We start from the raw sequence: 19262 nt of genomic DNA, 5'->3' as shown, positions 1-19262 counted from the left end.
CTAATCCTGGGGTCCCATAGTCACATCACATCATACTACATTATTTTTATGATAATTTCCAAAATTATTACTAGTGTGATATAAGTGAAACTTGATATTGTGGGGGCAGGGGGGAGGTGTGTGGATTGAGGATGAAGAAAACTGTTGGGTTGGTAAAAATTTAAAAATCTTAGCTTTTAGGTTTAAATCTCTCTGCTTTCTGATACTATTCTTGGGCTTTCTTTCTAAAACCATTACCCATTTTCTTCAAAATGATCTATGGCAGGACCCTGTCCCACGAGCCTCCCTTTTCCCCACAAATAAACCAACCACATTCTAAACCATTTGCTCTTCTCCACAAGCAAAGCCCCAAAACTCTGAGGCCTGAGGGTCTCTGATTTTAGGCAGGAGCGCAGTTTTCCAGGATGGCAATTAAGTCTCAGGTGTGAGGGCTCTAAGGGCATTCAATGATGGGAAAGACGGGGATGAGTTAGAGAAGGCAAGACAACCCCTCTGTGCCTGCTCCATATCCAGGGCCTTGGAGACTCCCTGAGTATTTAAAAAAAAAAAAAAAACTTTTTTCTTAATGTAATTGGAGAGGCTTGCCGCCTTACTGGTAGAGGACTATCTTCAAGGAACACAGAACTAAAATAATTGGAAAGGAGGAAGAATGGAGTACAGGAAGACCAACATGAGGATACGCATAAGATTAAGAAATGGAAAAAAAAAAAGAATAAGAAATGGAGATACACACGATCTTTTTATAAATCAGTTAAAACATCAGTTTGACCCACAGTTTTAGATAGGAGAGCATAGGGAAAAAGTGAAAAGAAGCTGAATTGTAGAGTTGTAAGTGGCAGGGACTAAAAGCTTATTTATAGGTAATAAATAAGGTGGTAGGAGTTATAATGTCAGTTGGGACATGCTACATTTCAGTTCATGTTGTATATCCATGTGGTGAAATTAAGCAGGTAATTCAATATATAAGTCTGGTGGTGGTATATAATGGGAAGATGGCTCAGATTACATGGTTCTGAGTCTTGGCTTCATCAACAACCAACTGTGAGACTTTAGTATCCAATACTGAAATACCATAATAATATTACCTCCTTGCCCTAGTTAGAAATTGTGCTTGGCTAGTAGCAACAAAGCTTTACACTAATGACTTACTAATGAGAAGTCTGGAGCTATATACCCAAGGACTGACGATTTGGCAGTGTAATGTCATCAAGGGCCTTGGCTTCTCATATCAAACACTCATCACCTCATATTTACAACTTGGCTTTTGGACCACTTCCCATTGTGTTCATGTCCCAGGTGTGATGGAGGGGAAGGGGCAGAAATCAAATGCCAGCTGAATTAACAGCTCTGTCCTATCATTTAAGGAGTTTTTCAGTGATGCTTGACTCAACAACTTTCATCTCATTTGCTAAAACTTCAATATCAAGAACCAATACCACATCTACATAGGAGACTAGCAAATATAGTTGGTTTGAGGATTGAGACTGGATATTAAGATATTAAGATTTTGAGCTGTCTGACTAGTAAATGGATAGACCAGAAGCTTTAATTACTGTAGCAATAAAAATACAGAGGTGATCTCTCTAATTGGTTACTCCAAAATATATATATTGAAAGAGGCCAAGATTTTTTTAGGCTGTAATTTGCAGAAACTAGAGGAATTGTTGTGAGTCCACACACCGCTAACAGCACTAGAAGATGCACTGACATTCACTTTGGTATGTGATTAGAGAAACACCAATCCGCTTCCTTTCTGCTCAGCCTCTAGTTGACTCAGGCCATCAAACATTTCAATGCCGAGGCCAGTAGGTGCAGAACTGCAAAGAGTGTGCTCCTCCAAACTTCTTTAGAGTCTTCCTTTTCTTTTGACTCAGTCAGCCCTCCTGAGAGACATGTACCTCTCACTCTAAAGAGTGCCCATATTTTATTTTTCCTGACTGAGGGATTGCTTTTCTCAGGTAACTTCATACAGTAGTGAATGCCTCATATATAAAATCTAGTTTTTTTGTATATCTAGAGGGGCTGGTAGAAAATAGGGAACTCCTTTAATTCTGGGTGATCCCAAGTCCTGGGGATTAAGAAGCATAACCGCCATCCAGAATGTTCTAGACAGTTTGTGTCCTCCGTGTCCTTGCCAAGATCTTCCATCTCTTCTCAAGCCAACAGCTTATTCTCTTCCTACATCTGCTCTGACTCCCTTTGTCATTTCCAGGAGACCAATTTGTTGGTTTTCTCCTATGTATGTTGGTAAGGAATAAAATGATGCAAAATCTAGGCTACAATGTGTGGTCATTGGGAGTTGCTAAGAAACTGGATGCAAAAGTAAGGGAGAAAAACAAGTCACCAACCAATTCTAGATTTTTGGTTTGAGCAATCAAGTGATTAATGGTATCATTTGCTTGGAAAAAGAAAGAGTAGGGGAGGTGAGGGTTTGGGAGGTGGTAGGAGTTATAATATCAGTTGGGACGTGCTACATTTCAGTTCATGTTGTATATCCATGTGGTGAAATTAAGCAGGTAATTCAATATATAAGTCTGGTGGACCAATGAGATTTTATGTAATTTTGGGAGTAACCAAAAGTATAGAAGTTACTTAAGCCATGGGACTGTATAAATTTCAACAGAAAAGCATTTTATATAAAGAAGAGAAGAGGACCCGCAGGAGCTTAAGTAAAGAGAAGTCATGAAGAGGAAAGTGAATCAGCCAAGGTGACTACAAAGGAGCGGACAGTGAAGTAGGAAAAACACAGAGAATATGTGGTATTAATAAAGCAAATGGAGAATGTGTTTTAAGGAGGAGTCAGTGGTCAATCATAGTATATTTTAATGAGAGAGTAAGAAAAGAATAGAGAGGTGAACAATGGATTTGATGATATGAAGGCCAACGATGAACTGGACACACATAGAGGAAATCTGTTTTTTAAAGTAGAAAACATACTTGCTTTCAATTCAGATAAAATACAGAGGGAAAATATCTTATTCCAAGGAAAAACGTTTTTGAGAAGGTCAGAGCAAATGGGATGTGCAGAATAAGTGGAACAATTTGATTTTGATATAAATAAAAACACTTCAGCTATAATAATTGATGGTAAGAGGGTAGGGAAAAACTCAAGTAAGATTTATTTTTCTCATGTCCCATGTACCACAGATCTTGGAAGTGTGAGTACATTTTGTTTGTACTGCCATTATCATTTCAAACAATTTAATTTTCTTTTTCCTTCAAAGCCCTCAACTCTTCTGTGGAATGCATCATCAGACTTAGAATCTTCCATGTTGCCATCAACCACCAAATATACAGTAATCACATTAATTCAATGAAGATTTTAGTCCCTGGATCATTTTATTCTTTCCCATAAAAACTCCTGGCATGATGATTGGTAACTGATTAAATTATACCAATGACTCATTAAACATGTTGGCCTTTTATTTTCTTGGTCTTCTTGACTCCAGTGATCTGTTCTTCTGCCTTGATTTAGTCATAGATTTTTAAAAACATACTTTTGACTTTTCAGCCCTCATATATATGCTACTACTGAAAATCTACTTCAAGGATCTCATTCCTTGTCCACCACCTCCCACTCTAGCAGTTCTGCAACCTGATGCTATCAGAATCTTCTCAATATCAATCTATCTTCCCTTATTTCCTTAATGCTTTCTTATGAACTTCTATACCATGGACCTTCATTATTATCACTCCTGTGTGCATGCCCCTATCATCTCTACTCCTCTCTCTCTTTCCATTGTCCATGACTAGTTAAACCCAACCCTATGCTCTCTGTGTACCTTCAAACACATGGGTGACACAGAGCAAGACAGATAGGCAGGATGACTGGTCTCACATTAAATTGATGAACATAAATTTCAAAGTGCCAATCCACAATGCATAGCCATTCCATTATACATTCCTTATTCTGTGTGCATGTGTGTATTTATATATATTTCTGTCCCTTACAATAAATGACTTCTCTCTCCTTCTCAAACTACCTTCTCCTCTTTGCTCCCTCAGCTGATAACCTTGTTTCATATGCTATCAAGAAAATAGAAACCATCAGAAAATAAGTTCCTAATATTCTTAATACCTAAATACGTATTGCTGGACAAAGACAGTATTTGTTAGTTTGTGGTTAATTTTCTAATATTTTCTAATGCCTCCTCTTTCCTTGCTATGTTTGCTATGTTTCTAGCATTTTATAATACAGCAGACTAGAAGTAGATGATTCTATTTAATAATAGTAGTTGGAAAACTTTGGAAACATAAAATACATTCTTAAATTGGTATGTGTTTGCTTATCTGTTCTTTTGTTTAATTGTTTGCTTTTAAATGAGATTCCTTCACTCAACTAGAACCACTGGGGGTGGGGTTGCGGTGTTTGAAGATAGTCATTAATTGGAGGTGGGTGAATTTTGTGTATGGAACAAATAACAGCATAATGGAATTAGAATATAGGTGGAACATTTTTCACTAACATTTGGATAGCAGATATTGTGAGAAAACGCTTCTACACACCAAAATATTCATGTAATTTTAAGGGTTTTACTTTGAAACATATCTATGGAATCCTGGTCAAGATCCTGAGTGAGAAATTTTTTAAAAGTTGGGGGATTAAGTATGCTAAGCAAAATAAGTCAATCAGAGAAAGACATGAATCATATGATCTCACTGATATGAGGAATTCTTAATCTCAGGAAACAAACTGAGGGTTGCTGGAGTGGTGGGGGGTTGGAGGGATGGAGTGGCTGGGTGATAGACATTGGGGAGGGTTGTGCTACGGTGAGTGCTGTGAATTGTGTAAGACTGTTGAATCACAGACCTGTACCTCTGAAACAAATAATACATTATATGTTAAAAAAAAAAAGTAGGAAGGGAAAAATGAAGGGGAAGAAATCAGAGGGGGAGACAAATCATGAGAGACTATGGACTCTGAGAAACAAACTGAGGGTTCTAGAGGGGAGGGGCATGGCGGGATGGGTTAGCCTGGTGATGGGTTTTAAAGAGGGCACATATTGAAAGGAGCACTGGGTGTTATACACAAACAATGAATCATGGAACCCTACATCAAAAATAAATCAATTAATTAAAAAAAGTTGGAGGATTAAGATTAGGCTGGTGTTGTCAAGACAAAAGATGTTACTATGTGTATGTGAATGGGCAAGATGTCTATGTCTGTTTCTTTTTAGAGGGACCTATAACCATGACAAGGGCTACTAAATCTTTTGTAAATGATTTTGGGGAGCCAAAATAATAATAAAATAAATTTGAAGTTCATTAGTTCAACAATCCACTGTGAAGATATCTATACAAGGGTATTTATTTTTTACTGACAGAAAAGCAAAAAGATTACCGACAAGCAGTTATGAACCGAGTATAACATTGGTGAAGCTTTAAACTAAGCACGTATTTATGTTACTAATATATGACAGATTGTGGAGTCAGCAGGATTTGGTGGTTGGTTATGCAATTAATGAAATAAATTTAGCAAACTGTAATCAAACAAATATTGAAGTATTTTTTTCTTTCTTTTTTAATGTTCAATTAGGTATTCAATTGACAGAAACACAGACTTGGAGAGATACTTCAATATTGATGCCAACAGTGGAGTTATTACAACTGCCAAATCTTTGGATCGAGAGACAAATGCTGTTCATAATATCACAGTTCTTGCAATGGAGAGCCGTAAGTTGTAAGGTGTAACATTAAATTAGGATGGAGGTCATTGAGAGTAGAGAATGGGTTGTCATGAGGTGCTAATTTCTGCTTGAGTTATATTACATGCTTATGTTAATTGAGCAAAATCTTCAAAATCCCTAATTTCAAGCTGTGAAATATATTTATATCATTTATTTGCCAATACTCACAAAGTTAATGAAAAGAGATTACTGTAAAATAATGGGCCTGAGTTACCTTCCAATGGCTTCCTATTGTATTATAGTCTTATTTCATAAGCTGCATCTATGATATAAAGTCGGTCCAAGAGCTTACAAAAAGTAGTAACTTGATCTCAAACCAATACACACAGATAAGCATATTGATATTGAACTGATTTTAGCCCCTTATAATAAAAATATTGAAAGAATGATGCATAATATGTTATGTATATTATCTACGTATATAGTATATGTGCATAGATAATACGTATATAATATATGTGTATAGTCATACAATTCTGTACTCTAGCTTCAAAGAATATTGAAATTCATGGTTTATTGGTCCTTTCTTTCAATGATTTTCTCATCAGGGACTCAAATAAATATACACATGTACTATACATATATATGATATTTAGATCAAATTTTCTGTTGCTTTCTTTGAAGTCTATAGTGTTATGTTTCTAGATTTCATTCACGGTTTGGTCATTTTCTTATTAGAATCATGATTTAAGAGGCAAACCATTTTGAATAATTCTAATTGTTTTTAATAGGAGTTGCTTGAGTAAATGGCAATGGAAAATAGCTTTACTCTCAGAGTAAATGGTAAGACATTTTCCTCTTTATTAGAGAATCCATCTCAAGTCGGAAGAGGCTATGTGGCCATTACTATACTTGACATCAATGACAATGCCCCTGAATTTGCTATGGACTATGAGACCACTGTGTGTGAAAATGCCCAGCCAGGGCAGGTAAGAGCTTTCAGCACACCAGGCTCCTAGCTTGTGATTTCTTTAAAAATATCCAGCTGCAGTTGCCTTTGAAATTCTGCCAGCTTTAAGATAAAACATAATCAGCATGTCTCAGCAAAACTAACACTTTGATGTGTAGCATAAACTAATATTGAAGGAACTTTAAAATTCTGGTTTAATTGGGATGATGAAATTTCTCAAGAAGAAGGGTAAACATTGTAAAAGCCATGGTAAATGGTTGAGGGCTTTGACTCTTTTAAGGAGAAATCTAGCATGTGAAGCTTGATTGGGCTGTTCCCCGTTTTAAACAGCAGGGCTTACGTACCTTGAACTTGTAAGAATTAAGTATAGTTTAATCTTGGTGTGGTTTGTTCTATCTATCCTTATTGTTCGGGGTTTTGTGATGTGTACTGGGCTGGTGTCATCAGTTGGTACAGCTTCTTTCTCAGGTTCACAAAAGTAAATGCAAACATGAAATTTCAAAGGGACATGATTGGTTTTTCAGAGCCCTTTTTAGATTGGGTTCATATTAGTACATCTGGTCCCTCCCCCCTGGAGGATGGTATTTCTTATAAGGTATAAAATTGCTCTGTCCTGTAGCACAGAACGCAGCAGAGCACAGCAATGTGCTTTCATGTTTTTGAATTCTACATCCCTAGGTTATCCAGAAGATCAGTGCTGTTGATAAAGATGAGCCATCCAATGGACACCAGTTTTATTTCAGCTTAACAACTGATGCAACAAATAACCACAACTTTTCATTGAAAGATAACAAAGGTAAGGAATTATTGTCACCAGTGGAGGCAGCAGGTACAAACTCTCTAAGCAACTACTTTTTCTTGCTCAGGAATGCTGATTATGGAGATACACACACACACACAAACACACACACACACACACAAGCAAGGATGTTAATTAAAGGGCAATGAGCCCCTCAAGTAATTTTTATCTATGGATTTGCTGTCATGAAGAAGCAGCTGCTACTTAAATCATTTCAGGCCTAAAACCAAATAGGGGAGAAGACAGAAACATCTCTCTCTGACTTTTCTTCTAGACCTTTGAGAGCCAGCTAAATGTGTTAATAAGGCTATATACTACATAAATATAACTTGAGACATTAGGAAAATAATTGGTATTTCCAGTTTGATATCAACCTAAATCAACTTTGACTTAATATTTTCAATAGTAGCATCAGTTATTCTTTTATTTTTAACAAAAAAATAGAAGTAATCCCTGCAAATAATTAAAAGATATATTCCTGATGCAAGGAAGCATAAAAAAGAACAAAAGAATTTCCTGTCATCCTAAATCTCATTTCTCTGCTTCAAAGCTAAACACTCTTATCAGTTCCCTAAGTTTCATTATAGAATATTTTTATAAGTACCTGTAAGTATATTCTGGTTTTGCTTAAAAAAATACACACACACACACATTTTTGCTTAAAAAACATATATATATATACACAGAGACACACATATATAATATTTACATTTTATAAATATATATAGACTGATATAGGCATATATAAACAATTATTTTATATATAAACAACATAGATAATTTTATATATATGTCATTATAGACAACACATGGACAATTATAAGAACTTTTAAAGTAGGAGAACCTGCCATTTGTTCTCTAATTTTGAATTTATATATTCACAGGTGTTTTCATTCAAGGTATTTATTTTAACAGAAGGGCATTTTCAACTGATATATATATAGAGAGACAGAGGAGTATTCTCCACCAATACAGAAAATGTAATTCCTTTGGGTTGAATATGTGAATCAGGTTTCAGGAAAAAAAAATGTAGAAATAGATTTGCTAGTCAAACACTGACTCATCTAAAAAGACTTACTCAGAAGGTGGACATGATAAGTGCTTTTTGCCTGAAGCTGCCATCTTCTTTAGTGTAGAAAATCCAACTTTGACCTCAAAAATTCAATCTGAAAATAATAGTTTTCCTGATCCCACTCTCTGCTTAAATGAGAACACTATCTTGTCCCTTTAGTAATATAAAAGGAAGAGCATTCTCTATGTGGGTAATCCCAAACTCTGTGGATTAATCATATTTGGGACAGTTCTCAGCACTTGGATTCATCTAGCACAAGTGTAGAGAGAGGATTTTATGACCTTGCCAAGAAGAGTCTGAATATTTCCCCCATGTGTCATCATCCATTACCACCACAATTGTTGAACTAAAATGTATGGATTTATAGGACATCCCCACTGCTGCACAATTGAAAGATTTCCCTAAGTCAAGACCAGAGCTCCCTAGCATGTACCTTGGAGAGGATCAGTTCTTATATTAGCTTCCATCATAGGAACTGCATAGAGAACATGTTGAATTTTATGATCTCCTTCCTGAGAATAGGGCTATCTTTCACATACTGGCCATTTATGCATGTGCTTCACAATCCATTGTGTGTGTGTGTGTGTGTGTGTGTGTGTGTGTGTGTGTGTGTGTACACGCATGCTATTTGATGCCAGTCATGTTAGATTACAATTCAACAGCTTTGAAAAAACTTTGTGTATCAAATCATGAATACATATATCTTAATGATTGGGAGGTAAAAAATAGACACGTGTATTACTATTAAGTGTATGGAAACATACTGAAAATAATATCCTTCTACAACTCCATGTATAGATTTTTAATGAACACCTGAAATTCATGTCTTAAAAGATTTGTTTACATAAAAACTTACCGGATGGAACCTGAAAATCAGTTTTATACATGCCACATCTATAATTGGACGTTATATGTTTTCTCCAGTCTCCTGTAAGCTTCTTGTTTTGTTCTCTTTGGATAGAATAGAGTTCAGCTTGCTCTTTGATTAGAGCATTGTTAATTCTTTTATGATAAACTTTGGATAAATATCTTTTTGATAGCTTGGAATGGAGATACATATTAAAGTACACTAGATGAAACTATGATCCTGTTTTCCTTCTTTATGTTTTAATTGCTATAAATTTAAAGGATCACATAAATTCTCTAGTTAATTAAGACAGTAGCTGGGTAAATTGCTAGTAGATAAAAAAATTATTTCTGATATAGAAATCACAGTTATGTGATACAGACTTATTGATAACTGGTAAAAGCTTCATAATTAAATGTTAGATAAAATAGAATATTGAATATAAATTAAACACAAATGACTATTTTATCACCAACAAAGTGTTTATATATATGCAGTTTGGGTAATGATATATACCAATATGGATTTTTAAAAACTACACAATAATTCCTTTCCTGAATATCTATGTATACCTAATTCGAATAAAGCTGGATTGTCTTATTTTACTTGTTTCTATATTGGGTTTGGAACTTGTCAAGGAGAGGATGGATTGGGATTTTTATTTGTGTTATCTGATGATGCTGCAAAAATATTTATCCTGTTAATTTGAATCACCCTCTTTGTAAGTGTATGGTTTGAAATTTAGGAGAAAAGGGTGTATTCTATGTAATTTTTACAAACTTGCAGTTAAGTGATGAACAAAAATTTTCATATTCAGTTTTACTTGATAACTGTTTCCTTTGGTCATAATTGTGTAGCATGACGTAAATCCATTAAAATGTATTAAAATGAACCAGTACTGGGTAATAGAGCTCTCTGACAAAAGACACTTAACCCAATGACTTAAATCACATAAATTTGTGTGTGTGTGTGTTTTTCTTCTAGAAGTCTGTACCTCTTAATCCCTTTCACCTATTTTGCCCAGCCCCCCACCCCCCTTAAATCAGGTAAGTTTGGCAGGACTAGTCCATCAGAAATTTTGTTACACATTTGTTTTCTCTATCCTAGACAACACAGCTTCCATTCTTACCAGGAGAAATGGCTTCCGGAGACAAGAACAATCTGTTTACTATCTGCCAATCTTCATCGTGGACAGTGGATCGCCTTCCCTCAGCAGCACCAACACTCTCACCATCCGCGTCTGCGACTGTGATGCCGATGGGATCGCCCAGACCTGCAATGCGGAAGCCTACGTTCTACCCGCGGGTCTCAGCACAGGAGCCTTGATCGCGATACTCGCCTGTGTCTTGACATTACTGGGTAGGTACTGCGCTTGCGCTGTAAGAGCATTCACACCAACGAGATATCATGACCTTTCTCTTCTCTTTTGCCTTTAGTACCTTTTTGAGAACATATGCAAGAATTCTGTTCGATGGTTTTTGTTCAATGAGAAACCCACGTTCGTTGGCCACACTTTCCAGTAGTATATTTAAAATACAACTCGGAAAAAATATCAATTTCATTTTTAAAACAACAGTAAAGATAAATGACTGTTTAAACTTATTTTTTTTTTCAAATTTACCGTGTCCCAGCTGTTTGTTTTAGAATACCCTACAGAGGAGATATTTTAGACCAGAATATTTTCTATGTTGTTTTGATAATGTGATTACTTCAGAAATTATGGCTTGATATCCCACCTCTTTTCAGAAAAGATTTAAGGTAGATTTTTAAACTATTCACAAATTTGAAAAGATTGCAATTTCAGCAATGCAAAAGTTATAATTTCCCAAGAATTAGCATATTTAATTATACTCTCCATGATTACTTTATTGCACAGTTAAATAAGATTTATAACATATTAGAATTAGTTTTATAAGAGATTATGCAGTACCCTTTTAAAAATTGGGAGACATCCAACATGGGCATTGAGTAATGGGTTTATTCCTTAGCTATATTGTCTATCAGAGTAGAACTTCCTACATCAAGGACAACAAGTGTTTAATATTACATTGGAGACCGTACTGTGTGTTTTCTTAGGGTCTAATATAATTTGTGAACCCATTTATAATAGATTTTTGTAAGAGCTGAATTTGGCAATGTGAGTCATCATTGTGTAATGTTTAAAAACAAGATTTATGAAGTTCAGTAAACCTAACTTTTATTACTGCTCCCAACATATACTAGCTTTTCACCAGGGGAACATAATAAAGCTGGACTACTTAGTCTAGAAGGGAAAAATAATAGAACTAGACTGTAAGGTTGTTGTAAAAATTAAATGAGATAATCATGTGCCTACCATATAGTGCACATGCAATAACTTTTAAGTGTTATTGATGAACTGAATTCTCAACCTATTAACCAAGCTAAGACCTAGTTACTAATACACTGTAAATGATCTCATACAAATGGAAGTTACTGACTTCAATAACCTCAGCTAACCAAATAAATCTAGAAAGGAAAAAAAACTTTTTTTTCAAATAGCTTCACACAGGTGGTGGAAAGTCTCAAATTCATTAGAAATGGTAAGTAATTCTCAGTTAAAGCCTGATTAGAATAGAATACAAAGGACTAGAGTAAATTTTGAAAAAGATAGAACCATTGCAAAGGCGGATGGTATATGGATGACTCTTTTTGAACTTAACCTGGCCAGTTTATCACAGACAATTTAGATTATGTCATACTTCAAACAAGTAAGATAAAATTGTATTCCTCACGATTTAATCACACCCAACAATTAATTACCTTTGACATTTTTTTAAGGCTGTCTATCTAATGAAGCCTACTTCATTGTTAGAATATACTTTTACCATTGACCTAAGGATTCCTTGCAGGTTAAGTGGCTTGATGGTTCTAATGAAGAATCATTACCTAGCTGTCACTGAAAATAAGTGAAATAGAGTTTTACAGATTTCATTCTTGCATATGACATATAAGAGTGTGTGTGTGTATACATTTGTCTTGGGGTAAGATTATAGGTTTTTGTGGATTTTGTCAAAATTTATTTATATTTGAGCATTTTCCTTTGACAAATACCAGACTAGGAATACCTCTTCCGCTTCTTAGGATAAGGTGTTTATGTCTTATATTTTACTCATCTTTCAAAGTTTCTCCAAGTCTACCAAAACAGAAGTCCAAACAGAGCCTATTGTACTGAAATTCATTTGAGGACTAGTGGCTTTCATTTCTCAGTGAGGACTTGGCTCAGTAATCAGTGTGTTCAATTACTGGTATTCCTGTTCAGAATTGAGTCTTTTTATGCCTTATTTCCCGAGTCTTTAGAAACAGATGATCGGGACGTTGCATGTTTTTTTGGCTCTGTCTCCTCAATTACAGACTCTGGGTTTTCACACAACATGTGCCAAAGCCAACATGACCGCGTTTTTGGGTGGGGTGGTGTGGGTGGGATACCCAGCCTGACATGGATCACGACTTCTAGTGCACAAGTGACCTTTACACTTCAAGAGGTGAGGTGGGTTTTGTTCCTAGACACTAGATAACAGGATTTGTAACTCAACATTTTTAGGCTTCTAAATAAATATTGCTAGAAAAAAGCAGGGTAGGGGCGCCTGGGTGGCTCAGTCGGTTAAGTGCCTGCCTTTGGCTCAGGTTATGATCTCAGGGTCCTGGGATCGAGTCCCCATGTCGGCTCCCCACTCAGGGAATCTGCTTCTCCCTCTCTTTTTTGAATCTCTCCCCCACCCCGCTCATGCTCTCTCTTTCTCTCTCTCTCCCTCTCAAATGAATAAATAAAATATCTTAAAAAAATGGCTTAAAAAAAAAAGCAAGGTAAAGGGATGGAAATAGGGAAGAACTACTTGAGAATCTAGTTCAATCTATAAGGATGAAACTAGAGAAGCACCTGGGCTTTTAACCCCGAAGAAAAGGTGCTTCCCTGTATGGCAAGTTTGTTTTCCAGTGATGTTTCAAATTAAAACTATTTGTAAGATGAGAGAAAGGGATGTCCTGAAGTTTCCAGAATATTCGTGCTGCAAGATCAATTCTAGCCCAAACCTCTGCACTTTGCAGAAGGGAAAAGGGAAATAAAACTGGGTTCGAGGATTTCAGGATTTCATCTAACAAGTTAATGGCCATTATGTCATAAGATTCTAGGTCTCCTTATCACTGCTTTTGGATTAAACTACAAAGAAAATACACCTTGAAATTTTTTTTTTTTTCAAAATTGTTCACACGTAGTCCTTTCTCAGAATTGGAAAGTCATGTTGTCTGAAGTTGGTCATGTCGACTTCATGTTTGTGTCCTTCTACTTTTACGGGTGAACTATTTCCTGAGTTTTCTCCCATCCCAACTTTGTTCTCACCCTTTCTAATTTATTTTGTACCTGAATTTTCCAAATAAAAGAGACCCCAAAATTAGAGCCTGAAGTTTCCTTTATTTACATTGAATATAACTCGAATGGGAGAGATTGTGGTCATATTAAAAGTTCATGATAAAGTTATCAATCAGATGTGATTATTTTGCAAGTAGAACCATTTCATCAGTATATGGAAAATACTTTAGTATTCTAATGTTTGACTAAATACTTTTGCCACACCAATTTTTAAGATTTTATTTATTTATTGAGAGAGAGAGAGAGCATGCAAGCAAGGGAAAGGGCAGAGGGAGAGAGAATCATAAGCAGGCTCCATGCTCAGCACAGAGCCCGATATGGGGCTCCACCTCACGACTCTGAGATCATGACCTGAGCCAAAATCAAGAGTCAGAGGCTTAACAGACTGAGCCACCCAGACTGAGCCCTACCCCAACACCAATTTTCTTATGCATTTTTATCATAGTTAAGTTCATAATTGTGGACATATATGGTTATTTTTTTTTCAATATGTGCCCTCTTTAATACCGATCACCAGGCTAACCCATCCCCCCACCCCCTCCCCTCTAGAACCCTCAGTGTGTTTCTCAGAGTCCACAGTCTCTCATGGTTCGTCTCTCCCTCATATTCCCCCTCTTCATTTTTCCCTTCCTACTATCTTCTTCTTCTTCTTCTTTCTTTAAAACATACAATGTATTATTTGTTCCAGGGGTACAGGTCTGTGATTCATCAGTCTTACAGAATTCACAGCGCTCACCATAGCACATATACTCCCCAATGTCTATCACCCAACCACCCCATCCGTCCCATCCCCCACCACCCCAGCAAACCTCAGTTTATGTCCGGAGATTAAGAATCCCTCATATCAGTGAGATCATATGATGCGTGTCTTTCCCTGATTGACTTATTTCACTTAGCATAATACCCTCTAGTTCCATCCATGTGGTTGAAAATGGAAAATTTTGTTTTTGTTTTTTTTTTGATGGCTGCATAATATTCCATTGTATATATATACGACATCTTCTTTATCCATTCATCTGTTGATGGACATCTTGGCACTTTCCATAGTTTGGCTATTGTGGACATTGCTGCTATAAACACTGGGGTACACGTACCCCTTCAGATCACTACATTTTTATCTTTGGGCTAAATACTGAGTAGTGCAATTGCCAGGTCATACGGTAGCTCTATTTTCAACTTTTCAAGGAACCTCCATACTGTTTTCCAGAGTGGCTGCACCAGCTTGCATTCTCACAAACAGTGTAGGACGGTTCCCCTTTCTCTGCATCCAGGCCAACATCTGTCATTTTCTGGCTTGTTAATTTTAGCCATTCTGACTGGTGTGAGGTGGTATCTCATTGAGGTTTTGATTTGGATTTCCCTGATGCAGAGCGATGTTGAGCACTTTTTCATGTGTCTGTTGGCCATTTGGATGTCTTCTTTGGAAAAATGTCTGTTCATGTCCTCTGCCCATTTCTTGATTGGATTATTTGTTCTTTGGGTGTTGAGTTTGATAAGTTCTGTATAGATTTTGGATACTAGCCCTTTATCTAATATGTCATTTGCAAATATCTTCTCCCATTCTGTTGGTTGTCTTTTGCTTTTGTTGACAGTTTCTTTTGTTGTGCAAAAGCTTTTTATCTTGATGAAGTCCCTTGAAAAATAGTTCATTTTTGCCTTTGCTTCCCTTGCCTTTGGTGATGTTTCTAGGAAGAAATTGCTGTGGCTGAGGTCGAAGAGCTTGCTGCCTGTGCTCTCTAAGATTTTGACGGATTCCTGTCTCACATTTAGGTCTTTCATCCATTTTGAGTCTATTTTTGTGTGTGGTGTAAGGAAATGGTCCAGTTTCATTCTTCTGCATGTGGCTGTCCAATTTTCCCAGCACCGTTTGTTGAAGAGACTGTCATTTTTCCATTGGACATTTGTTTCTGCTTTGTCAAAGATGAGTTGAACATAGAGTTGAGGGTCCATTTCTGGGCTCTCTATTCTGTTCCATTGATCTATGTTTCTGTTTTGGTGCCAGTGCATACTGTTTTGAGGATTAGAGTTTGTAATAGAGCTTGAAGTCTGGAATTGTGATGCCACCAGCTTTTTGCTTTTCTTTTTCAACCTTCCTCTGGCTATTTGGGATCTTTTCTGGTTCCATACAAATTTTAGGATTATTTGTTCTATTTCTTTGAAAAAAGTTGATGGTATTTTGATAGGGATTGCATGAAATGTGTAGATTGCTCTAGGTAGCATTGACATCTTCACAATATTTGTTCTTCCAATCCATGAGCGTGGAACATTTTTCCATTTTTTGTGTCTTCCTCAATTTTTTTCATGAGTATTTTATAGTTTTCTGAGTACAGATTCTTTGCCTCTTTGGTTAGATTTATCCCTAGGTGTCTTATGGTTTTGAATGCAATTGTAAATGGGATCGACTCCTTAACTTTTCTTTCTTCTGTCTTGTTGTTGGTGTTTAGAAATGCCACTGATTTTTGTGCATTGATTTTATATCCTGCCACTTTACTGAATTCCTGTATGGGTTTTAGCAGTTTTGGGGTGGAGTCTTTTGGGTTTTCCACATAAAGTATCATATCATCTGCAAAGAGTGAGAGTTTGACTTCTTTGCTGATTCGGATGCCTTTTATTTCTTTTTGTTGTCTGATTGCTGTGGCTAGGACATCTAGTACTATGTTGACTAGCAGTGGTGATAGTGGACATCCCTGCCATGTTCTTGACCGTAGGGGGAAAGCTCTCAGTTTTTTCCCCAATGAGAATGATATTCGCTGTGGGTTTTTCATAGATGGCTTTTATGATATTGAGGTATGTACCCTCTATCCCTACACTCTGAAGAGTTTTGATCAAGAAAGGATGCTGTACTTTGTCAAATGCTTTTTCTGCATCTATTGAGAGGATCATATGCTTCTTGTCTTTCTTTTATGATTGATTTGCGCATGTTGAACCAAACTTGCAGCCCAGGAATAAATCCCACTGGGTCATGGTGAATAATCCTTTTAATGTACTCTTGGATCCTATTGGCTAGTATTTTGGTGATATTTTTTGCATCCATGTTCATCAGGGATATTGGTCTGTAATTCTCCTTTTTGATGGGGCCTTTTCTGGTTTTGGGATCAAGGTAATGGTGGTCTCATAAAATGAGTTTGGAAGTTTCCCTTCCATTTTTATTTTTTGGAACGGTTTCAGAAGAATAGGAATTGATTCTTCTTGAAGTGTTTGGTGGAATTCTCCTTGGAAGCCATCTGGCCCTGGGCTCTTGTTTGTTGGGAGATTTTTGATGACTGCTTCAATTTCCTTAGTGGTTATAGGTCTGTTCAGGTTTTCTCTTTTTTCCTGGGTCACTTTTGGTAGTTTCTACGTCTCTAGGAATGCATCCATTTCTTCCAGGTTATCTAATTTGCTGGCATAGAGTTGCTCATAATATGTTCTTATAATTGTTTGTATTTCTTTGGTGTTGGTTGTGATCTCTCCTCTTTCATTCTTGTTATTTATATGGGTCCTTTCTCTTTTCTTTTTGATAAGTCTGGCCAGGGGTATATCAATCTTATTAATTCTTTCAAAGAATTAGCTCCTAGTTTCGTTGATCTGTTCTACTGTTCTTTTGGTTTCTATTTCATTGATTTCTGCTCTTATCTTTACTCTTTCTCTTCTCCTGCTGGGTTTAGGCTTTATTTGCTATTCTTTCTCCAGTTCCTTTAGGTGTAGGGTTAGGTTGTGTATTTGAGACCTTTCTTGTTTTTTGAGAAAGTCTTGTATTGCTATATACTTTCCTCTTAGGACTGCCTCTGTTGCATCCCAAAGATTTTGAACCGTTGTGTTTTCATCTTCACTGGTTTCCATGAATTTTTTAAATTCTTCTTTAATTTCCTGGTTGACCCATTCATTCTTTAGGAGGATGTTTTAGCCTCCATATATTTGAGTTCTTCCCGACTTTCCTCTTGGGATTGAGTTCTAGTTTCAAGCATAGTGGTCTGAAAATATGCAGGAATGATCCCAATCATTTGGTACTGGTTGAGACCTGATTTGTGACCTAGGATGTGATCTATTCTGGAGAGTGTTTTGTGGGCACTAGAGAAGAATGTGTATTCTGTTGCTTTGGGATGGAATGTTCTGGATATATCTGTGAAGTCCATTTGGTCCAGTGTGTCGTTTAAAGTCTTTATTTCCACACTACATAAAAAACTAATGATGTATGGTGATTAACATAATAATAAAAAATAAACAAAGTCTTTATTTCCTTGTTGATCTTTTGCTTAGATGATCTGTCCATTTCAGTGAGGGGGTTGTTAAAGTTCCCTACTATTATTGTATTTTTGTCGATGTGTTTCTTTGCTTTTGTTATTAATTGGCTTATATAATTGGCTGCCCCCATTTTAAGGTCATAGATATTTACAATTGTTAGATCTTCATTTTGGATAGACCCTTTAAGTATGAAATAGTGCCCTTCCTCATCTCTTATTATAGTCTTTGGTTTAAAATCTAATTTGTCTGATATAAGGATTGTCACCCCAGCTTTCTTTTGGTATCCATTAGCATGGTAAATGGTTTCCCACCCCCTCACTTTCAATCTGGAGGTGTCTTCGGTTCTAAAATGATGCTCTTGCAGACAGCCTAACGATGGGTCTTGTTTTTGTCCAGTCTGATATGCTGTGTCTTTTGATTGGGGCATTTAGCCCATTTACATTCAGGGTAACTATTGAAAGATATGAATTTAGTGCCACTGTATTTCCTGTAAGGTGACTGTTACTGTATATTGTCTTTGTTCCTTTCTGGTCTATGTTACTTTTAGGCTCTCTCTTTGCTTAGAGGACCCCTTTCAATATTTCTCGTAGGGCTGGTTTCGTGTTTGCAAATTCCTTTAGTTTTTGTTTGTCCTGGAAGCTTTTTATCTCTCCTTCTATTTTCAATGACAGCCTAGCTGGATAGAGTATTCTTGGCTGCCTAGTTTTCTCTAGTGCTCTGAATATATCATGCCAGTCCTTTCTGGCCTGCCAGGTCCCTGTGGATAGGTCTGTTGCCAATCTAATGTTTCTACCGTTGTAGGTTACAGACCTCTTGTCCTGAGCTGCTTTCAGGATTTTCTCTTTGTACCTGAGACTTGTAAGTTTTACTATTAGATGTCAGGGTGTTGACTTATTTTTATTGATTTTGAGGGGGATTCTCTGTGCCTCCTGGATTTTGATGCCTGTTTCCTTCCCCAAATTAGGGAAGTTCTCTGCTATAATTTGCTCCAATATACCTTCTGCCCCTCTCTCTCTTTCTTCTTCTTCTTCTGGGATCCCAATTATTCTAATATTGTTTTGTCTTATGGTATCACTTAGCTCTTGAATTCTGCTCTCATGATCCAGTGGTTGTTTCTCTTTTTCTCAGCTTCTTCATTCTCCATCATTTGGACTTCTCTATCACTAATTCTCTCTTCTGCTTCATGTATCCTAGGAGTTAGAGCCTCCATTTTTTATTGTACCTCATTAGTAGCCTTTTTGATTTTGACTTGGTTAGATTTTAGTTCTTTTATTTCTCCAAAACGTGTTTCTCTAGTATCTTCCATGCTTTTCTCAAGCCCAGCTAGTGTCTTTAT

At 36.5% G+C, this 19262-nt stretch overlaps 1 protein-coding gene across 1 annotated transcript in view; it reads left to right on the top strand.

Annotated features, from left to right (window-relative positions):
- The window catches only part of CDH7 (cadherin 7), a 116010-nt gene that overhangs the window by 78808 nt on the left and 17940 nt on the right, over positions 1-19262 (top strand). Inside the window, exons 7-10 of the mRNA XM_028102955.1 lie at positions 5537-5673; positions 6495-6616; positions 7276-7393; positions 10423-10674. Of these exons, the coding sequence (XP_027958756.1) occupies positions 5537-5673; positions 6495-6616; positions 7276-7393; positions 10423-10674 (629 nt within the window). The remainder of the gene's footprint in view (positions 1-5536; positions 5674-6494; positions 6617-7275; positions 7394-10422; positions 10675-19262) is intronic.

The sequence above is a fragment of the Eumetopias jubatus genome, unplaced genomic scaffold (genome assembly GCF_037043125.1).
Source record: "Eumetopias jubatus isolate StellerSeaLion01/CBP00866 unplaced genomic scaffold, mEumJub1_p1.0 scaffold_16, whole genome shotgun sequence".
Lineage (NCBI taxonomy): Eukaryota > Metazoa > Chordata > Mammalia > Carnivora > Otariidae > Eumetopias > Eumetopias jubatus.
Note: the sequence above shows the minus strand (reverse complement) of the source record. Positions and strands in the feature narration are given on the sequence as shown.